This window comes from Cibotium barometz, chromosome 24, assembly GCF_041138505.1.
Source record: "Cibotium barometz isolate CiBa-2024 chromosome 24, ASM4113850v1, whole genome shotgun sequence".
In the NCBI taxonomy this organism is placed as follows: Eukaryota; Viridiplantae; Streptophyta; class Polypodiopsida; order Cyatheales; family Cibotiaceae; genus Cibotium; species Cibotium barometz.
Genome location: NC_141069.1, coordinates 53,772,554 through 53,796,439, shown reverse-complemented (window position 1 = coordinate 53,796,439; position 23,886 = coordinate 53,772,554). Strand labels below are relative to the sequence as shown.

The 23,886-nt window shown below is 45.0% G+C and overlaps 1 protein-coding gene across 3 annotated transcripts in view; it reads left to right on the top strand.

Annotated features, from left to right (window-relative positions):
• The window catches only part of LOC147625449 (tubby-like F-box protein 6), a 44,605-nt gene extending 22,702 nt beyond the window's left edge, over window positions 1-21,903 (top strand). For all 3 annotated transcript variants that reach the window (XM_086818779.1, XM_086818780.1, XM_086818778.1), the window contains exons 2-4: window positions 20,650-20,737; window positions 20,895-21,024; window positions 21,111-21,903. In XM_086818779.1, the coding sequence (XP_086674905.1) occupies window positions 20,650-20,737; window positions 20,895-21,024; window positions 21,111-21,801 (909 nt within the window). In that variant the 3' untranslated portion in view covers window positions 21,802-21,903. The remainder of the gene's footprint in view (window positions 1-20,649; window positions 20,738-20,894; window positions 21,025-21,110) is intronic.
• Window positions 21,904-23,886: the final 1,983 nt, after the last annotated feature.

Genomic DNA, 23,886 nt, shown 5'->3' with positions numbered 1-23,886 from the left:
GTCGTGGGCATATTTGCAGCAACCGACAGCATATACACCTGGCCGACTGTAGTACAGTACCCGACTAGCGTCATAAAACAGTATAAATAGAAGTGCATCATAATCAGTATCATATCTTCCTCTCTTCTTAGCTTAGGGAGCAAGGGAGACAACTGATCAGCAGTATATTCAGCATATAGATAGTAGACAACATTCAGTCATCTTCCTACCTCCTGTCAGAATGCACAGCGGAAATGAAGACAACTGTTGTAGAGATCAATACACAGATGAAAGAGAGAGAGAAGTTGTGTAACTCTGCTATATACACCAATAAAATCCTGAAAAATATACAGAATGGAGTGTCGGGGAAGGGGCCATTTTATATGGCCCTTGGCTGCTAGTCGGCCAACCCATAAATAGTCGACAGCAGCCCTGGCTGCCCACGACCAGCAAAACGCTTAGTCGGCTAGCACTGTGGGACAGTCGGGCCGCAAAAAACACAATCAGCCAGCATTCGGGGACAGCCAACAGCCCACCCACTCCTCCAAAAAAATAGGAAAAATATATGGAGAGTGAGGGAAAATGGGACGACACTAAAACGGGCCGGCACACCCACAACACAGGCCCTAACATAGTGTACAGACAGGAGCTGACTGCGAACACCTGCTCTCCGCTCTTGGATGTGGAACCAACCCCAGTGAGTTGGAGTGCCGCCGGAGCATAGCTTGAGGTAGAGACTTCGTGAAGAGGTCCACCGCATTGTCCTCCGTCGAACAATAAAGAAGCAAGATGTCACCAGCCAAGATCTTCTCACGAACAAAGTGATATTGTATCTCTATGTGCTTGGTTCGGGCATGGATGACCGGGTTCCGAGCAATAGCGATACAGCTCTGGTTATTGCACTGGATGACCATGGGCTTTTTTGTGGAAACCCAATCTTGCCAAGCAACCTCCGTAGCCACACAACCTCGCAAGCAGCACCACCAGCAGCCCGGTACTCTGCCTCTGCAAACGACAAGGCAATAGTTGGCTGCCTCTTGTTGCTCCATGAAATAGCTCCTGAGCCGAGTGTAAAACTGTAGCCTGGTGTAGATCTCCTTGTGTGTGGATCTCCTCCCCAATCTGAGTCACTCCAAACTTGGAGTCGAACTCGTTCCTTCGTTTCACCTCTAGTGGTGTAGAAGAGTCCAAGATCCTTCGTACCTTGCAGATACCGCAAGATTCACAATCCTGTGTCGCAATGAGACTTCAGTGGCGTCTGCATAAACGAGCTCAATAGCCCCCCCATCCCAAAGGCCTCAAGCAACTGATGGACACACCGCTGCTGAGAGACAAAGAATACCCTTTGGGTTTGCGAGATCTCCAATCCCAAGAAGTGGAGTAAGCCTAAATCGGTCATCTCAAACTCCTTTGACAAGGCAACCTTCGTCGCTGCAATGTGCTTCATATGACTGCAAGTGAGAATGAGGTCATCCACATAAAGGATGATCAACGTGACCATGCCGTGTTCCCGAAAGAGAGAGAGGTTAGGATTTGCAACCGATCTCTGAAATCCAGTCCGTAGAAAGAAGGAATCAATCTTCTGATTCCAAGCCCTGGGAGCTTGCTTAGCACCATACAAGGCCTTCCGCAACCTGTAAACCATTTCCTTTGATCCTGGAACCTCAAAGCTTGGAGGCTTCTCGACATACACCTCCTCTTGCAGGTCACCATTAAGGAACGTAGATTTCACATCCATCTGAAATACGGGCCACCGCTGAGAAGAAGCAAGGGCCAGAAACGGTCCGAATCGTGGTCATCCTGTCAAAAGTGCGCAGCGGAAAGCGTGAGACATAGGCACACAGAGAGAGAAAACGAATCTGCAAAATGATGAAGAAGCAATTATACAAACGGCCCTGTGCAAGGGGTGGTCCCCGTAAGTATGGGCATGATGAGCAACTCTCCTGAGGGAGGACCCGGGCCTGGAAGCCCCTGTCAAGGTGTCTACAAGTGAATAAGAGCCTGGCCTTATATAGCTCCTATTGGAGTTGGCCGACTGGCTCTAGAAAAAAAACCCACGATTGGACAAAATAAACATGTGAATAATGTTAGCACATTCATCCCCAGTTTCTGCCCATTTCTGGTGTCCTTTTGGTCCCTTTTGCATGGCTCTTGATTGTGGGCTGGCCACCCCTATTTTACATACTTTTCTGGGATTTTTCCCAGCCCGTATGGTATTTTCCCGGTCAGCCAGCTATTCAGCTCCAGTCGTCCAGCTTATTCAGCTCCAGTTGGCCAGCGCTCCCCACCTATAAATAGGTGGGAATGGCCTCTCACTTTTCATCTTGGCTTGTACATCTTTTACTCCCTCACTTATGAGACTACTTGTGTCTCTTGCTTGGGACTGTTTTGCTTCAGTATATTCAACATAGTTGCTCTCTCTCTTGCACTCTCTATTCAGCACACTCTAGTGCCCTTTTGCTTCCGCTTTGTGCACTCTTTCATGGTATCATCGCTCCCAGTTCAGCGATTCCATCTGCTGTCCCAGATTTAGCCTTATTTCCAGCCCCTTATCCTCTGCGTTTTTCACAGATTTGCAGCCCTCTTCTTGCTGCGTTTTGTGGAGAGCTTCTGCTGGTTGGATGTCCTTCAGTTTGGCTTCATCGATTGCAACCAGAAGGTAACTTTTCATCAGCGTTTCTTTCCTACTTGGAGTCTGGATCTAGGCGGCCTGTTTTTTCAGGACAGCAGCCCCTCTTTGGCTGCGTTTTCCTCTCCGGTGGTCATTCCCTTTTGCAGAGGGGTTTGTGGTGTTTCGGGCTTTGGTGGCACTCTTGGTACCTGTGGAGGACACTTCTTCTTCTGAGATTGTGCGTTTTCTTGAGGAGAGCCCAAGCTACAGTCCTTGTTGATGCCTTTCCCTCTTGCACCCTCTTACAACATATGCTGTATAAAAGCATCCTCTGAAAAGGTCGGCATTGCAAGATGTAACGACTCTGTAGAAAAGATGGGGTCCATCTGCTCAAACACCGTACCATGAGTTGCGCAATGCTGTACATAAGTACACACCACTGAGGTGGGCATCGCAAGATGAAAGGACGCACATCCCAATTTGAAAAAAGATATTGTCAGACTGATATAAGCCCAACTTGATTCTGATCCAAATCCAAAAAACTCTGGAAGTACCACTGTGCCCCAGGCACGGTTTGCAACCACAGATCCAAAGCATCCCGCCGGGTCCAAAAAACCATCCTCCAAAACAACAAGCCTGCAGAACTGGCAGGGGGAGGGGCATCCTCAGAAGCATCCCAAAGAGAGGCAGAGGTAGACTTCTCACAATGAGGAAGGGAAGCAAGAATATAAACTGCAGTGGTAACAAAGTCCTCAAAAGCATCACAGATAGTAGAAGACTGTTCCAGAAGTAGAACCAGATCCCAAGAATCAGCAACAAATAAATGATCCATGTGAAAGGATCACACCGCAAGGGCAAAACACCCTCCTTGTTCTGCAAACACTGCAAAGAACACAAGCTCGGACAAAATAAACTTTGCTCAGGATCTCTGAAAGATAACTGCTCTCCTCCAGAATCTGTAATCTCCTGTCACATAAGAAAGTCTCCACAGATACAAAACAGCTCCCGAAATTGATCCTCAAGTGAAGTAGCTAGAGATAGGCCCCCTCTGAGTGTAGAAAACTCCTGTGGGAAGTAAAACGCAGCCAAAACACTGCTATCCAGCAAAAAATAGCACTCCACTGCCAACAGAAGGCAAGGAACATGTAGAAACCGGGAAACTGTGTAGGCTAGGAACAAAACACAGGTATAGATGCTCCAAAAATCAGCAAAACGCTGACTGAAATCTGAAATTCAGAATCCTCCTCAAGACCAAACTACCTCCAAAGCCACAATCCAAACAAGAAACCCCCTTTGCAAGTGATCTGTGTCCATTGGAGAAAAAAACGCAGCCAAACAAGGGGTTACAAACCTGAAAATTCAGGTCAACCAGTGTCCACACCTCCTATGAGAAAAAACGTTGAAGAGAAGGTACCTTCAGGTCCAACAGATGAAGCCCAGGAGAAGGTAGAGCTGCCAGCAAGATCAGTTCAGAAAAACGCTGTAACCAAGGCTGCAAATTTGAAAACGCAGAGGTAAAAGGGGTTGTAGAACAGGCTGAATATGGAAACGCTGAAGCCTCAAATCAAGAACTGCTGTAGAGAACAAGCACAATCAAGTGGGGGGGGGGGTGGGAAGGGATGGCACAGGATAACCAGAAGGGACAAGCGCTGGCCTAGGGCCTAGTAGAAGGTCCTTTGAAGAGGCCAAAAGGGGAGCCGAGAGAGCTCCAAGAACAGGGCGTGGGAAGGCAAGCCCAAACAGGCCAAAAACGCAGCCTGTTGGGACAGCAATGTTGTTGCCTAGACCCTGAAAAACAGTCGCCTGAGAACCCTAGAAGGTGCCGCCAGAAGGGCAGGTATGCTGCCCTGAAAAAACGCCCCTGTCAGGTTGCCTAGAGGCTACCAACTGACGCCCTCATGAAGAGGGATTGCAGCCCACTGAATTGGGGATGAGTCAGCCCTTGATTGACCTGAAACGCAAGCTTCAACGCATGAAAAAACGTAGATCTGTCCACAGGCAGAAAAACGCAGAAATCAAGAGGTAGAGGAGGGAGCATCCAACGTTGGCGATCACCGGCGCTCTGATACCATAATAGAATGTGCATCGGAAGAAGGGAAAGTGGAAACACAGGAGAGAGAGTGAGAGAAAGATGGAGAGGAAACACAGGTGAGAACCTGCTCTCAATATCATCACCAAAAGGAATACGTGTCTTGAATAAGAGGGGAGAACCTCGTATGTGAGGGACTGTAGCTAGACAAGTAGTGAGATATGAGGGAGGCATGCCGGCTATATATATGCCTACATGAAGGCAGCCGACTGGTGATAAAGTACCTCCAGGACTGGGAAAATACCCAGGACCATAAAATGGGAAATAAATATGGGTAAAATATATATGAGGGGTAACCAGTCCCTCTGACTAACATGGTCAGTCCTAGAGGCTAAAATAGGATACCAAATAGGAAGCCAGCAAGAAGGGGATGATGTCTAACACATTGCATTGCATTGCATTGAACACTTGTCTCTTGTGTTAGATCCATCTATCTTTCATAAGTCTCTAAGTGCAGTTAAGTGAAGCGTAAGGTTGTTTTACTACGATCAATCTCCCACATGTCACAATTTGGCCCTCGCATGTCTTCTTTGATTTATACTATTAGCCAACATGCATTGGCTAGGCTTATGATTAATGGTGGAGTGATTGAGCCAATGTTGGGGTAAAGGCGTTATGCCCACCCTTATAGTGTGTACAAGCCCATAAGTTATAGTACATAGTACACTTAGTACTTTTAATGTACTAAGTGCACTATGTGTACTAGTGCAATATACATGTGTGATAGGGGAGTCACACACTCATGCCTCATGAGTTGACTTATCCCCACAACTCTCTCTCTCTCTCTCCCTTGTTCTCTCTGTGTATGTCTCCCACACATGAACTCTTAACCAAACCCTAATCCTGTTTCTCTCGCACAGCCAATACATTTGATGAGATTGGTCAGAGAGGGATGCCCACTTAGCTCTCTCTTGTTTGCAATTGTTACACATCCAATCTTATCTCGACTGGATAAGCTAGTGGAGGACGATGAAGTTGTAGGGCTTACATTACCAAGTGGAGAGCAAATGGTCGGCGGCCGGCCAGGCATTGGCAGATGACTCTTTCATGTTCCTTAAGGCTCAAAGAGAGAACGTTCAGAGGCCATGCCTGTTGGGAATACTTTTAGTCTTGCTTCAGGGTTATGCATTAATATGCAGAAATCTGCTCTAAAAAGCTGTACCGAGAGCGATTTGCTTGGTTTGGGATGGAATGGGCAGGTCATACAAAGGGGATGCATCACATGCCACTTGGGTTATCCGATTGGAGTCGATGTTGATTCACAGACTTTGTTGGCATGGATTTTTGCACGGATAAATGATAAGTTTGTGTATTGGAAATCTCAGGGTTGGCCTATGCATGTTCGGCTCAAAGCGGCACAATCCATTATGATTAGCATGATATATTTTTTCTTACCTTTATTGCCATGGACGGGCAAAGCTTTGCACTAGATACAATGTAACACGCGGAAGCTCTGGGAGTCTTCTTTCAGCCCTAAACACTCTTGGAAACCATCTGATGCAAAACGCAGATATAGAGAGAGAGTAGAGAGAGAGAGAGGTGCTGGAAATTCAGTATATTGTTATGGTACAAAAAGGTACCTAAATCTGCAGCCATGGGCTGCCTTACATAAAAGGTGGAACACACCCAAAATCCTCTACTATTGGGATCCACTCCCTAGTGGAGTGAATGGTTAACACAATGAGCATATGCGCCTATTTATAGGCCTTGGGACAATTGTAGACCTGGCCGACTGCTGGTCGGCCAGCAGTCGTGGAGAAAAAGCCATACAACCTTGCGTTATACTGATCTGGACCAGCCGCCTCTGATCTTGTCCAGCCGCCTTGAACTGGTCTAGTCGCCCACCTTTACGATCAGCCGACAGCTCCACCTTTTCCTTCCATGCCTCTGCTACAAGTCCACACTGGCCTTTGCTGCCCCAGATGCTCCTAAATCCTAATTCTACTGATCTTTTATTGGCTGCCTTTTCTGGACTAGCTGAGGAACTTGTCCACGGGCATCTGTGCACATGACATACAACAGCCAATTCGATTTATGCTATGAAAAAGAGCAGGAAATAAGCCAAGGGTAGACGTGGATTTCTTTGGAACATGTTACTACTTCAAAGAGGAGTGGAGGGACAGTCCTATTAGATGTCAAATTACATATGGTCGCTAGGAGATGGCCTTGATTGCAAGATACGTGTGTATCTCAAGAGCCATGGGTGGTAATGGCTCAGGCCCTCATAGAAGAGGTCGCACTTGTGCATGGTAATACCAGGCTTGATGATATATGGTGGGATGTAGTGAATGGTTCCCAACAGGTTCGAGTAGTGGCTTCTCCTCTCCTTTCTCATTTGATGACATCATGGAAGGAGGTGTTGGCACACACTAAATGGAAGCCTTCAAATCATCGGTTGCAGTTGAATTCTATGGCAGGTGAGGTATTGGGTACTTCAAGACTTTTGGAGTGGCTTGACAAACTTGTTGAGCGGCCAAAATTCAATAGAATGGCTCGATTGGGACTAGTGAGAATTTTGGATGCTTTGTTGCCAAGTAGGGCCACTTATTTGTCTTTTCGAAAAATCCGTCAATATTTTTGGGTTCCATGTGGATATGTACAGTTATGGGAGAAGGTGAGGGCAGCACTTACACCGTTCGGTGATATTCCTCAGTTAGACAATCAGCAACCTTGGTTAGATAGGGCATTTAGAAAGCCTTAGGACATTGTCCAGCGTACAACAAATCAAGTGTATCATATGATGGTAGAAGATAAGCGCTGGATCACTGAGAAGGCTAATAGGGTATGGAACATCAAGAAGAGTAGGGCTTGGTGGAAGGAAGTAATCTTACAGGACTGGTGGTCTAAGATTCCATATCAAGGGAAGGTGTTCTAATGGCACATGCTAGTTGGAGGCCTACCATTGGGAGACCAGTTGCGAAAGCAGCGGATTGCTTTTGGTAATTGTGTGTTTTGTACTACATGCTTGCATCTTTTCATTTCATGTCCGATGGCAAAGAAGGTGTGGGATTTCCTTTCTCGTGTATGGACTCCGTTGACACATAGGCCCGTAAAGGTAAAAGACTGGATTTTTGGCAAGATTTTGAATGGGCTAGATAACCTAGAACATTCAGTTTTCTTTCATTTTTTTTTCCAGGTGGACAAGTTTTTGGTATATCTGTTTAACTAGGAATGCCTTCATATTTGATGCAAAAGTTGGTATTACAGCTCACATAGGTCGTATAAAAGGGCTACTATTGTGGCAAGTCTCTTCCTTGCGCTCAGCTCATTTGGTGGAGAATGACACGGCTTGGATGAGGGTACTCCAAGCTACACCTGTGGTTCGGAGTAATTAGTGAGGGAAAGCTAGTACATCATATGGATGATGGCGGCCGTGTGGCCATTTGTAAAGTAATTTTGGTAATATATCTTCTATTACGAAGAGAGAGAGAGAGAGAGAGAGGTGATTAATGTCTACGAAAGTGTCATGTGCACAGTGGGTATCTACCGTGTGCTATACGCATGCAAGACTAGTTTCGAGGCTTGGGGAAGCTTGGAACTAGGCAGGCTGATTGACGAGCTGAGTTAGGGATATACTAACGGGCGGGCACCCAAGTATAGACGGGCGGGCGGCCAAGTGTGGACACCCGATGACCGGCCAAGAGCTTATAAAAGGGTGGCCAAGGTTAGTTATTGGATATAGAGAGTCTCGCGAGTTTGTGAGAGCTCTATGGTCTTGGAGCCTGGATCTAGTGCAGACGTGCACCTGCTTTATGCAGCCGAGGCCGGCAGCAGTCTCGAGGCCCGCGAGGGCAGCTTCGTGGCGGTATGGGACGTCACGAGGAGGAGATTGGTCGGTACGTCAACCTAGTTAGCTCAGCTCGTGGCTCGGTGGGGACAGCCAAGACTGTGGGCTCGCCCACGGCTGTCATGGTTGGGAGGTGAGTCAGGCTTGCATCCCCTTGCTTGTTTGTTGTTCGTTTGTTTGCAGGATTCGAGTTTCGAACCAAGATCGATCACGAGGGGATCCGTGGGGATTTGACAGTGGTATCAGAGCATACCTCGTGAACGAGCGAGTCGCTAGGTAGAGAAGAAGAGGTCAAAGTACGGTATGTGTTAAAAAAGCGCTAATCCAAGGGGCGGAAAAAAAACAAAACGCTACGAAAGCATACGTTTTTTTTTTATTGCTTTCGTTTTTTGTTTTTTTTAAGAGGAGTTTAAATTTTTTTTTAAAGAAGGTTTCAAAGTTCTCCCCTCTCTAAGGTTTCCAAGGTTTTTATTTTTTTTAAGACAAGAGAATATATATATCCATATATATATATTAAAAAATATATATATATATATATTTATTCATGAAAAAAAAAGAAAAAAACACAAAAGCTAAAGTAAAAGCTAAGCATAGCTTTTCGAGATTTTTTTTGGCTTTTGGGAAACCTTTATTAACTCCCTCACGTGGGCTTCTTGCCACACATCTCTCGAGTTCTCAAGTTCTCGAGTTCTCGAGTTCTCAAGTTTTCAAGCTCTCAAGCTCTCAAGTTCGCTCGCACTTTCATTGTGCAAAGATCGAATTTTCTCTCCACGTACCCTCTTCACGATGTCGACCCAAGAATCAGAGTTGGAGCCCCTCGTGGAACGCGAAGGCTTGCCGGCTACGGAAGGCACTGATGCCGATCTTTTTGACGAGTTTGTGTCAAAATCAGATTTCCAAGAGTTCAAAGTAGCTCTCGAAGCTTCTTCGACGGAACGTCAGGCACAAATCGCAGCCCAGATGCAGGCTTTGCAGAACTCCATCGCTCTATTGACCACTACCCTCTCTACTTTCTCGGGAATGGATACCTTGGCTTCTGCTTTAGGCCCCAATATTACTCCGGAACCGTTCGGGGGCGAGCAAAAGCAGAGAACCAAGGAGATCGTGGACACTTGGCTACACAAGTGGCAAGTTCACTTTCAGTTTCATCCATATGATGATGGAAAGAAGATACAGTTAGCAGCAAGTTTCCTGTCCGGCAAAGCTTTGCTTTGGTGGAAGGAATTAAACCCAAAGCCAACGACACGGGCACAATTTGAAGACATTTTCAAGAAAGAATTCCTCAAGAAAGAGGATGACTACGATGTTGTTGCCCGGTTTTCAGCTTTGACCATGACCTCGCAGCACCTCACTTATGAGGTCTACCTCCAGAAGTTTCGTGACTTGCAGATGAAAGCTACAAAGATGGATCTCACTACTCTTTTGGGGTTTTTCGTAGCTGGTTTACCAGACTCGTACCGATTACAGGTTAAAAATAACAAATGTAAAACTTTGGACGAGGCCATTCATTCAGCTCGTATCTATGATGATACGATGGTCTCTTCCAAATCGAAACCTGTTACCGAGCAGGGGAACAAGCATAAAAGAAAGTTCTCCGCACCTATGGCTAACAAGACAGAAGGCAAGTCTTCGGACCAACCTTCGAAGAATACAAGTTCGACACCAGCGAAGAAGAAACGACTCCCTTGGGCTTTGAAGCTCAAGAAGGAAGGACGTTGTTTTATCTGCGAAGAAAAAGGACACATGTGTAATGAGTGCCCAAAGTAAAAGGGTACCAAGTCAAACGCAAGACCCAAGCCAAAGGCAGCTAACCAGTTGTCTTTGACAGGTACGTCAATTACTGTACTTTCTCGCCCTAGTACTTGTTCTGATTGTCTGTTCAATTCTAAGGTATTTGGCATGCATGATCTTCTCCGAGTTTATGGAGAAGTGAATGGCCATAAAATTCACATTCTGTTAGACCCTGGCAGTTCGCATAACTTTGTTAATTACAAACTTGTGCAGAAATTGAGTCTTGATACGACACTCAGCGACCATACTATGAGGTACGTCTACCTGCGGGCAGACAAGTTTGGGATCGCAAGGTGGAGATGCTTCCAATCCAGATTTAGGACTACAAAGACACTCTGGAATGCTATGTCATGCATCTGGACAATGTAGACTTGTTATTAGGGATTGAGTGGTTTAAGACTCTTGATGTCCAGATAGATTGGTCTAGTCATATTTTTTCTTTTCAGCATAGGGACACCAAGTATAGTATTTTAGGTGATTGTATTCATCCCTCTCAGGGACCTCTTGTAAATACAATTGATTTTGGAAATATAATGAATTCTTCTTTGTACACCGCTTTCCATTGTGTATTGATTCCACTTTCTTCTTTTCTCATCCCTTCCATTGATGTGAATGAATTAAGTGTGTTTGAAAGCAAACAATTACAAAAGATACTTGATTCGTTTCAAGATGTATTTCCTAAGGAACTGCCATCGGGTTTACCACCTGAACGGGCAGTAGATCATCGTATTGACTTGATCCCTGGTGCTCATCCTGTGAGTATTCCACCTTATAGGATGAGCCAAGCTGAGGAAGATGAGTTGGCTAAACAACTCGAAGACTATTTGAGGATGGGCCAGATCCGTCCAAGTAAATCACCTTGGGGTGCACCTGTGTTGCTTAGGAGAAAGAAGGACAATACTTGGAGAATGTGTATAGATTACAAAAGATTGAACAAGTTGACTATTAAGAACCGTTATCCTCTCCCTAGATCGGATGACCTAATTGACCGGTTAGCATGAGCGAAATATTTCACGAAGATAGATTTGCGTACTGGCTATCACCAGATACGTATTCATGCAAGGCATGTCGAAAGAACCGCCTTTCGGACTAGGTATGGCCATTACGAGTTTCTCGTATTACCTTTTGGGTTAACCAATGCTCCAGCCACTTTCCAGCAAATGATGAACGATCTTTTTCGTGAACATTTGGGGAAATTTGTGGTGGTGTTCCTGGATGATATTTTGATTTATAGTCGTACTCTTGAGGATCATGTCAGACACCTCACGATTGTCTTATCTATTTTAAGACAGAATCGACTATATGCTAAATTGAGTAAATGTGAGTTCTTTATGACCGACATCATTTACTTGGGACACAAGATCACTAGAGATGGATTGAGCATTGACTATGACCGAGTTCAGAAGGTTTTGGACTGGCCTATACCACGAACAGTGAAACAACTTCGTTCTTTTCTCGGTTTTGTTGTTTTTCTTAGGAAATCTGTACGGGAGTACTCTCAGCTCACACTACCGATGACCGACTTATTGAAAGGTCGTGGACGTAAGTCCAATCAGCCTATCACTTGGAATAACGATTTGGATATGGCCTTCAGACTCTTGAAAGATAAAGTCAAGGAAGCACCTATCTTAGCATTGTCTGATCCTAGTCGGCCCTATGTTCTTGAAACTGATGCTAGTGACTATGCTATCGGGGCTGCTTTATTTCAAGATGGTAGACCGGTTGCTTTTGAAAGTAAAAAGCTAGACGACACTCAATCTCGTTGGCCAACCCTTGAGAAGGAGCTTTATGCTGTGATTCATGCTCTCAAGGTTTGGAGACATTATTTATATGGCTCCAAGTTTGTGGTATTGACTGATCATCAGTCAATCAAGTATGTGTGTGATGCGGATGATTTGAGAAACAGGAAAGCTCGTTGGGCAGAGTTAATGCAAGATTTTGATTTTGAGATCCGTTATCGGAAAGGGTCCATGAATAATATTGTAGATGCGCTTAGTCGGATTAGAGAGGTGAATACTTTGTCATTCACCGAGATTTCTACTGACTTATTTCAGTCATTGAGAGGGCTTTGTAGGACTAATAGTTATTTTGGTCCATTTTGGCAGAAGATCCAGGACGGGAGCTCATTGATTGACCAAGACTCGATGACTGAGCAGTCTACTATTCAGGCTACAGGAGGTCAGTGGATGATTCGGAATGGTTTACTATTCCGTAATGACAAAATTTGTGTACCACAGATCCCGGACATTAGGTCCAAGATTCTGAGGGAGTGTCACGATGCTCCTTCTGATGGACACCCTGGGGTACACAGGACACTATCATTAGTGAAACACACTTTTTATTGGCCGAAGATGAAAGGGTATGTAGAAGATTATGTTCTCAAGTGTCAGATTTGTCAGGTAAATAAAGTTGAACGCTTTAGACAGGCTGGGTTGTTGCATCCTTTGCAAATCCCAGGTAATAAATGGGAAAGTATTTCCATGGATTTTATTACCGGATTGCCAAGAACACATCAAGGCCACGATTCTATTTGGGTTGTGGTAGATCGCTTGACAAAGATGGCTAGATTTTTACCGACCCGGAAGACTATTACAGCTACGCAATTAGCTCGGCAGTTTATCGAGCAATTGTTTAGACTGTACGGGTTACCGCAGGACATAGTCAGTGATAGGGACTCTAAGTTTACGAGTGACTTTTGGAAACTTGTTTTCGTGAAGTTGGAAACAACTTTGAATTTGAGTTCCTCTGATCATCCTCAATCTGATGGCCAGACTGAAAGAGTGAATCAGATTTTGGAGGATATGCTTCGAGCATATGTATCCAAAAGACAAAGTTCATGGGAGGATTATCTTCCTATGTTAGAATTTGCATATAACAGTACTAAGCATACGAGTACAGGATTTAGTCCTTTCATGCTTATGTATGGTTTTCAACCAAGATCACCTGTTACAGTAGGATTCTCAGGACTTTAGCATGATGCAGCACGTAATTATTTGGAAGATATGCAGGAAATGTTACAAGTTGCGAAGGAATCTATTAGAAGTGCTCAAGACCGAGACAGGTTTTACTCTAATAGACATCGTGTTGGGTATAAAGTCCCAGTTTCGCCTCCGGACCTTGATCATCGCGTAGCTCTTTTCGAGAGCTTCGCGGCCATATATTTACTTGTACATTTGGCCCCCATTTGGGCCTTGTAACGGCATTCTTTGTATTTGGTCCGCCGGGCGCTCCATAAGTTGGGCGCCCGCCCATATTAGACCTAACCCTAACTTTACCCTTGTATCTCTATAAATACGAGGTCTCCCTTGAGCCTCAATAAGACATCAAGATATTCTTGAGCATTGTGTGAGTTCTCTCTCTCTCTCACTCTTCTCTATCTCCTCTGCACTTCCTTGGCTGCAAGCTCTTGTGTTTGAGTCATTCTCCTCCAACAACTGGTATCAGAGCTATGGAGGGAAGCTGTATGCAGAAGCTATGGAGTTAGAGGTGTCTTCCACCACTTGACTACGGGATTGTCTGCGTTTTTCGCGTCAAACACCTCCCTTCTATCATCAATCTGGAGCCTGTTTTGCGTTTTTCTTGCTCTTCCCCTCTCCTGCGTTTTCTGCTCCACTCTACGCTGCCCTTCTGCTGCGTTTTCCTCTCCCCTGCTGCCCCCTTTGCTGTGTTTCTGTTGCTGTGCTGCTGCAATCAGCAGCGTTTGCTGTTCCCCACGGCCACCAGCAAGCAGCCCGGGCTGCAGCCAGCAGCCCCACGGCCACTAGCAGCAGCCGACACTGCCTCCAGCAGCCAGGAACTACGAGCAGCCCCAAAGACAGCAACATACTGCCCCGGATTCACTTCAGCATCAATATAGAGCTGCCCCGGTCCTCTTTTGCAGTATCTCCGGCTGCCCCTCGGGTTTACATTGACATCCGGTGATTCTCTTCTGCCGTCTTCTTCACTTGAAGTTGTTTCATCAATCTACGAGCATCCTACTGTCAACCCGTATCTGGTTTATAACATCTTGCTATTGCTTACTTTCTGAAGTGTCAGTTTGATAAGTCATGGCGTCTACAAGTGATCTTAAGGGTCTACTAGAGATTAAGAAGTTTGCAAGCACTGGGTTTGATCTTTGGAAGGTGAGGATTTAGAATATCCTCTATCTGCGGGAATGTGATACTGCACTTGAGCAGTTCAAACCCGCTGCTATGACAGATGATGAATGGGGAGTCCTGAACAGAAAGGCCGTTGCCTATCTCCAGATGGCTGTTGAGGTTCTTGTTGACCTCAAAGGGCTGACAACAGCCTATGCCGTCTGGGAGAAGCTGAGAAGCACCTATGAGATCACCACGCCAGTGAACCAGGTACATCTCATCAGGAAACTCATGAATATGCAACTTGATGATTCTAAGAATGCAGTAGAGCATATTACTGCTTTCACAGGGGTGCTTAATCAGATGCAGGATTCTGGATTGCCTGCTTTTGATGATAAGTTGAAAGCTATCTTTTTGCTCACTACTTTGCTTGACTCTTAGGAGACACTTGTGGTGTCACTTGGGACAAATCCCAACCTAACTTTTGATGGAGTCCGGGGTGCTATTCTCAATGAAGATATCTGGAGGAAGACCTCAGAGACTAGCGGTTCTGCAAATGTCTCACGAGGGAGGACGACCAAGCGGGGAAAAACTACTACCAATTCAAAGGGTAGAAGCAAGAGGAAGGGCCAGCAGTCTGATGTTACATGCTACCAGTGTGGTCGTAAAGGCCACAAGAAGCCAGATTGCCAGTTTTACAAGATGGAGCAAGACCGGAAGAAGAAATCCAGTCATTCAAATGACAAAAAGAAGGAAAAAGAGAGTAATTCCAGCAAAGCAGAAGAGTTCGAAAAGGACAAGAGCAAGGCCAATGTGGCCTCTGGTGTTGTCATAGGGGAACTGTCCGACTCAGATGATGTGCTATGTGTTTTTTCTGCTAATGCTCTTGATGTCCATAACTTGCATGTCACAGAACCAGATGTTATTCATGCCTTGATGTATGAATCTGATGTGCTTTCACAGACTTGGATTATTGACACGGGTGCCTCTTTTCATGTAACTCCTATCAAGGAGTGTTTTGCAACTTTCACTGCAGGCTCCCGAGGAAAGGTGTTCTTGGGGAATGATCATGCTTGCAATATTGAAGGCATGGGCACCGTGAATTTGACTTTGCAGGATGGTAGTGAGTTTGTGCTGCCAAATGTGAGGTATGTGCCTGGTTTGAAAACCAGTCTCCTGTCTGTGGGCCAGCTTGATGCCTTGGGATACACGGCCATATTTGGAAATGGCACATGGAAATTGACCAAAGGCACAAGGCTGATTACAAAAGGATGCAAGAAAGGAACATTATATAGCCTTCATGGTCAGGCTTTGTCTGGTAAGTTTATTGCTTTTGCAGAGGTACGCTCCCACATGGAGCTTTGGCATAAGAGACTTGGCCACATGAGCCAAAAGGGTCTCTCCATTTTGTCCTCCTTGAACAAGTTTGATGCAAAAGGAAGCAAGCTTGATTTTTGTAATGATTGCTTGGATGGGAAACAGAATAGGAGTTCTTACTCCTCTCGTGCCTCTCGCAAGGCTGAAAAGTTGGACTTGGTCCACTCTGACGTATGCAGCATGCCCATTAAATCTAAAGGTGGTTCAAAGTACTTTGTGTCTTTTGTGGATGATCACTCACGAAAAGTATGGATCACTTTGTTGAAATCTAAGGATGATGCTTTTGCTGCATTTCAAAAGTTTTATGCATTTGTTCATACTCAAACTGGAGTGAAGATTAAATGCTTACGCACTGACAATGGGGGTGAGTTTGTTAGTACTAAATTTCAGAAATTTTGTGATGATAATGGCATTAAGAGGGAACTTCCAGCCCCCTATAGCCCCTCTTCAAATGGTGTGGCTGAAAGGTATAATCGTACACTGTGTGAAAGAGTTCGATGCATGCTGTCCACAGCTAATCTCTCTCAGGATTTTTTGGGAGAAGCCTTGAAAACTGCAGTTCATGTTTGCAATCGATCTCCACACACAGCTTTGAAAGGTGGAATCCCTTAGGAGGTTTGGTCTGGCAAACCGTCCTCATATGACCACTTACGCATCTTTGGTTGTGATGCATATGTGCATATCCGCAAGGAAGACCGGAACAAGCTTGATGCTAAGTCCGAGAAGGGCACCTTCGTTGGCTACGGTGATGAAGGTGAGATGGGCTACCGTGTGTGGTTGCCATCAACCAACAAAGTGGTTCGCAGCCGGGATGTTGTATTTTATGAGGCAAAGCTGCTCCGTAATGTTTGTGCCTCTCATGGTGATCAGAAAAAGGTCAAATTTCAGCAAGGGCAGCCACCCATTGATGCTGAAAATGAGCCCCAGGATGCTTCACAAAGGGCTGAACATAATGAGTCCGTGATATTTGAGCCAGAAGAGGTTGGACAGCCGCTTCATGCTCCTGGAGGTGTAGGGCAGCAACCCCTATATGCTGAAAATCAGGCTGTTCGTGAAAACCCGCAGCCTTTTGATGCTGAAATTATGATTCCTCCCGATATTGACCCCCAACCAGCCAATGATCATTGGGTACGGAGGTCTACTCGTTTTCGGAGGGAACCTCAGCGTTTTGATCCCTCTTTGCAACATGTTTTGCTTACAGATGAGGGTGAGCCTCTTACTTTCAAAGAGGCTAACTCCGAAACAAGTGGGAGCATGCTATGCAGGAGGAGATTAAGTCTCTACATGCAAATGACACTTGGGACTTGGTTGAGTTGCCCAAAGGAAGGAAGCCTATTCCTAACAAGTGGGTGTACAAAGTCAAGACAGTTGACGGCCAGCCTAAGTATAAAGCCCGCCTTGTTGCTAAGGGCTATGCTCAGAAGGAAGGGATTGATTTTCAGGAGGTCTTCTCTCCTGTGGTCAAAATGACCACCCTTCGTGTTTTGTTTGCTCTCACTGCTGTTTTGGATTTAGAACTGTATCAGATGGATGTAAAGACAGCTTTCTTACATGGTGATTTAGATGAAGAGCTGTATATGAAGCAGCCTGAAGGCTTTGTCATTCCTGGCAAAGAACATCTGGTTTGTAAGCTGAAGCGTAGTCTCTATGGGCTGAAACAAGCCCTGAGGCAGTGGTACAAAAAGTTTGATGCTTTCATGCTTAACCAGAAGTTTAATCGTAGCCATGGAGATCATTGCTTGTATACTAAAACTGATGCAGATGGCAGCCCAGTGATACTTGTGCTGTATGTTGATGACATGCTCCTTGCCGGGAAGAATAAGAGCGTTTTGGAAGCTCTTAAGGACCAGCTGAAGTCAGCCTTTGCTATGAAGGACTTGGGTTCAGCTGAACATATTTTGGGTCTTCGGATTAGACGGGACAGAGCACAGAAGTTGCTTTTCCTCTCGCAGGAGAAGTATATCCAGAAAGTCCTTGATAGATTTAACATGGCTGATTCTAAGCCTTTGGGTGCTCCATTGCAGCCCTATGTTAAACTATCCAAGGATGATTGCCCAAAAGATGATGATGCAGCCAGTACTATGCGTGGGATCCCTTATGCTTCTGCTTGTGGATCTCTTATGTATGCTATGGTTGCTACACGGCCAGACATTGCTCATTCAGTGGGAGTAGTCAGTCATTTTATGTCCAACCCGGGCAAAGCACATTGGGATGCTATAAAGTCTATTTTGAGGTACTTGAAGGGGACACAGAAGAAATGCCTTATGTATGGTAAAGGTCCACTTGAGGTGCAGGGTTATTGTGATTCAGACATGGCAGGTGATTCTGATACCCGCAAGTCTACTAGTGGGTACATCTATACTCTTGCAGGTGGTGCTGTTTCTTGGTGCTCTAGACTCCAGAGGATAGTAGCACTTTCTACTACTGAGGCCGAGTACATCTCCGTCACAGAGGCTTCTAAGGAGGCCATTTGGTTAGCACGCCTTGTCACAGAGTTTGGATTGCCAGAGAGGGCTCCGGTCCTTGGTTGTGATAGCCAGAGTGCCATATACCTGGCTAAGAATGCCATGTTTCATGCTCGTACCAAACACATTGATGTACGGTACCACTTCATCAGACAGGTGCTAGATGATGGTCTGGTCAGTTTGGTCAAGATTGGCACTCATGAGAACCCTGCAGATGCTCTCACCAAAAGTTTGCCAAAAGCACAGCTTGATATGTGTCTACAGCGGGTGGGAGTTACATAGCTTCACTTAGAGGAGCTTCACTGGCCCTTTAAGTGGGAGGTTGTTGGGTTCCCAGTTTCGCGTTGTTGGGTATAAAGTCCCAGTTTCGCCTCCGGACCTTGATCATCGCGTAGCTCTTTTCGAGAGCTTCGCGGCCATATATTTACTTGTACATTTGGCCCCCATTTGGGCCTTGTAACGGCATTCTTTGTATTTGGTCCGCCGGGCGCCCCATAAGTTGGGCGCCCGCCCATATTAGACCTAACCCTAACTTTACCCTTGTATCTCTATAAATACGAGGTCTCCCTTGAGCCTCAATAAGACATCAAGATATTCTTGAGCATTGTGTGAGTTCTCTCTCTCTCTCACTCTTCTCTATCTCCTCTGCACTTCCTTGGCTGCAAGCTCTTGTGTTTGAGTCATTCTCCTCCAACACATCGTTCACCCAGAGAGTTCTCTGAAGGAACGATGGTGTATTTGCGAGTTCCGAAAGATTCCGAGACTTTACGGACAGGTCGATCTCCGAAATTATCCCCTAGATACTGTGGACCATTTCGTGTTTCACGACGGATTGGTTCAGTTGCATATGAATTGGATTTGCCTTCTCATGTGAAAGTTCATCCTGTATTTCATGTCAGTAGACTTAAGGAAGTACTGGGTGGAGCAGATCAGTTAGTTACTCCTCAAGAAATTATAGATGTCCAGGACATGACATTTGTTCCACACGAACCTGAAAAGATTCTTGGCTTTCGTGAACGAAGATTGCGTCATACGCTTATCACGGAATACAAGATCAAGTGGAAGGATCGTGTTGAGAAGGACGCTACATGGGAGACATTGACTTCTCTTCAGAGAGATTATCCTGGCTTTTTAGTGAGCTCAGGAGTGAGCTCTTAGAGGAAGGGGAGTATTTCATGTGCACAGTGGGTATCTACCGTGTGCTATACGCATGCAAGACTAGTTTCGAGGCTTGGGGAAGCTTGGAACTAGGCAGGCTGATTGACGAGCTGAGTTAGGGATATACTAACGGGCGGGCACCCAAGTATGGACGGGCGGGCGGCCAAATGTGGACACCCGATGACCGGCCAAGAGCCTATAAAAGGGTGCCCAAGGTTAGTTATTGGATATTTAGAGTCTCGCGAGTTTGTGAGAGCTCTATGGTCTTGGAGCCTGGATCTAGTGCAGACGTGCACCTGCTTTATGCAGCCGAGGCCGGCAGCAGTCTCGAGGCCCGCGAGGGCAGCTTCGTGGCGGTATGGGACGTCACGAGGAGGAGATTGGTCGGTACGTCAACCTAGTTAGCTCAGCTCGTGGCTCGGTGGGGACAGCCAAGACTGTGGGCTCGCCCACGGCTGTCATGGTTGGGAGGTGAGTCAGGCCTGCACCCCCTTGCTTGTTTGTTGTTCGTTTGTTTGCAGGATTCGAGTTTCGAACCAAGATCGATCACGAGGGGATCCGTGGGGATTTGACAGAGAGAAGGATCTATGAGACCGAAAAGATGTTACATGTGATCCATGAGTGAATTGGATGTCAAGGCAACATGGAAAACAAAAAATTAGCTATTGAAAGAAAACACAGGGCCACTGTGCTGTGTAGGCTGTGTACCGTACATAGTAGGCAACCAAAGTCCGAACTCATAATGTGTTGTTCTTTTCATGGATTGAGTACATGTCCTCCATATCCATGAGTTAACTGTATATCAACAACACGAGAAAATAAATGAACGGCCGAAAGAAAAAACATGGCCAGTCTACGACGCTGATTGTGCATGCACAATGGAATGGGCATGAAAATCTAATGTACCACCAAGCATCATGTGTTGTACTCCATGATACTAATGTCCACTGCTTGAGGAGGTGTAATTTTGTGGTGTTGAAGTGTCTCCAGAATCTAGAGCTGGCAAGAGTATGGACTGGATCTTGAGGGGCGGGGGCACCTGGGTCCCTGAAGGGACCACGCCTTTTTTTTTTTTGGTGACTCCCCATGTACAAGGAGCCAACGGGTGTCATTGGCGTGCTTGAATGTCTCGTCTATGATGTTGAGTGGGCGGGTGAGTATGTCAGTGTCGCCTGGGGGTTCCTAAAGAAACCTGAGAGAGAGAGAGAGAGAGAGAGAGAGAGAGAGAGAGCGTTTTCTTTTTGCCAAGTATCTAGGTTTAGTATTTCCTCTAAATGATCATGCTTGCAATCTCTAATATATATAGGTATGTGCAGCCTGGTCCTAGGGATGCGACTGTCCAGTGCTTTATCAAACGGGACAGGACAAATTCCACATACCATTTGTACCTTGGACTCACTGCAAGTAAGATTTTCTGCTTTATACTCTTCTCATTTACATGCCTTTGTTTGAGGGTAAAATATAGTTCTTACATGTTGGTTGGATACTTGCTGCTGCTTAAATTTTCGGTACCAAGGCTCACGTAATTTTCGATGCAACTCTTGACTACTCAAATGTACAGCTTTGGTTGAAAGCGGGAAATTTTTATTGGCTGCTCGAAAGGTTCGGCGAGCCACGAGTGCAGATTATATCATCTCTCTGAATGCGGATGACATGTCCAGGGGTAGTAACACTTATGTGGGGAAACTCAGGTGAGTCACACGCTTGAGCTGGGGGGCTTGTATGACTGTTTCCTTGTTCTAGATAACCACATTTTGGTGGCATGCTTTTCTTGTAGGTCCAATTTTTTGGGCACCAAATTTACTATTTATGACAGCCAGCCTCCGCATAGTGGGGCCGTCGCTTCCACAAATAAAGCAGGTCGGAGAGTGGGCTCCAAGCAAGTCTCTCCCCGGGTGCCTGCTGGAAGCTATAATATTGCTCACATTGCCTATGAATTGAATGTACTTGGCACAAGGGGCCCCAGGCGGATGCTTTGCACGATGCATTCGATTCCAGCTCAAGCGGTGGAGCCAGGGGGAGTGGCTCCTACTCAAGTTGGCTTCCCAAGTGTGATTTTGGATTATTCTTTGTCCTCACGTCCCTCCTTTGGTTCCAAGTCTTCAGTTTCTGACTTCAGCACAGCTGATGTGGAGGCTTTAAGAAGTGGGTTTTCCAAGGAGAATCCTCTCATCCTCAAGAATAAGGCCCCACGGTGGCATGAACAGCTACAGTGCTGGTGTCTCAACTTTCGAGGACGTGTCACTGTTGCTTCTGTGAAGAATTTCCAGTTAGTAGCATCGGCTATGGAGTCAGCTACGGAGTCGTCTGCACAGTCTGCATCTCACAGTGACCATGAAAAGGTGATATTACAGTTTGGGAAGGTCGGCAAAGACATGTTCACCATGGATTACCGCTACCCATTGTCCGCTTTTCAGGCCTTTGCCATCTGCCTCAGCAGCTTTGATACGAAGCTGGCCTGTGAATGATATAGTTAGCTCAAATTCTTAATGGATTATGGCTCGTGTTGAGAACTTGTATGCGAACAATGTAGCATGCCATCATTTCATCATTTCAATTGACTTCGCATGTTATTCCGTTGCCCATGTGATGTCAGGCATTGCATGTCATGCCACAAAGTGGATGGCAAGGAAAAGAGTCAACCTCCTACAGTAATATAACCTCACAGGACTGATCGTGTGATCGTTTAGGTGAAGTGTTCAGAACTTCATCAAGTCACAGAAGTGGAGTTTCTCCAAGCAATTTATTTTAAATGAATTTATGGGATGGAGGAGGAGGCGCTTGTTGTTGGTGATAGGCCCATCAAGGTTAAAAAAACATCTAGTGAGAGATGTATTGAGAGCATGCCTTCTCCAATCACATCAAGGACTGCACATGACGTGGATGTCATCATCAGCACGTAAGGTTGTATCCACACGGTACGCTTCAATAACTGCTACTCTTAACAAAGTCCGAGCTTTATTATAACATCTGAACCACATGTGCAGAAGGGAATATAAGTCTTTACCACCTTGAAAAAATCTGTAGGTTTGTGCCTCGTATTTCACATCACCTTGAATATTGACAAACAATTTTAAGGAATCCACTTAATATATTAACCCAAGACGTTGACAGATCAACACTAAGAATTTTACTCATATAAGAGCAAATGAATTAAGGATGCATCATCACTTAGAATATAAAAGCAAATGAATGAAGGACACTTCAGCATAGAGAATGCTAAAGAAAATAGAGGACTAATTAACATTTGACACATCATCATATAGAAGATGAAAAAATAGGAAAAATAGTAGTTGCATTTCCTTTACTCTTGTCTTCCTTGGGTCTTGGGGATGGGATGATTCTTCTTGACAAAGCTATCCCAAAAGCTCCACCTATGTCCTCGCCCACTTCTTGATCTTTATTGCCCTTACTTTCCCACCTTTGTCTTCTTTACTATTGTCATACTTTAAATTCATATGATTGAAGAGATGCAAGACATAATCCATCTCCTTATCATCATACTCATCATTTGGATAAGCAACATGCGTATTCAAAAACTCATATTGGAGCTAAGAGATTTAGCCTTGAAAATTTGTACACACCCTTATATGCAAAATGAGGATGCCCCTTTGGGTTTTGATTGGCTTACTTTACCCAAAAATGTTTGATATGTTTCTTGGAAATAAGAGTCCTTCTATCCATTGATGAATGTTGCCTTTGATAGTGTTTGATATGTATCTTGGAAATAAGAGTCCTATCCATTGATGAATGCTACCTTTGATGAGCTCCACTAAACTTTTACGGCTTGTTAGATTAGAGGATTTCACGAAGTACAAAGAACTCCTTAAATTTTGTAGTTCGCTATAATAGAGAATTTTACGAGTACAAGAAACTCAAGTTTTGTGGTTCATCAGATTAGAGGTTTTCTCAAGTACAAGAAACTCCTAAAGTCTTGTAGTCCATTAGATTAAAGGTTTTCACAAGTATAAGAAACTCCTCCTCCTTGTCTAGATTTTCTACTAAACAAACTATTCTAGAGCAAGCTTGGAGGTTGAGAATTGTGAGGTGTAGAGGACATGTATAATAACTAAGTCTAGAGGTTGAGAGCTATAGGGTGTAGGAAAGGTGTAAATAATGTTAGCTTATAGAATTGAGCTAGACTCACACACACACACAATGATTAAAGACAAGAACACAGAGGTGTAGAGTGAGAGATTTGCAAGCTCAAAGGAGAGAGATGAAGCTTTTTACAAGTACAAAGAGACTGTAAATGAGCATTAACTCTAAATTGTGAATGAGGTTGTTTATATACTAGCTAACCGTAAGGTGTCCATTCACACTTGGATAGAGCCATGGGAAAAAACCCAGTGGGATAAAGGTGTCCATGGCATAAGTACATGGCGTTAGTGTAGTACTACCAAATATCTAATAAATCCCCTTGTAATATAAATGTAAAGTTTACAAAGATCGCAAATCAGTCTCTTAAAGTCGAAACTTTTCATGTGATAAGGCTTTAGTGAAAAGATCTACCACTATAATAGATCAGATTAATCTCTGTTGCATGAAGTCTC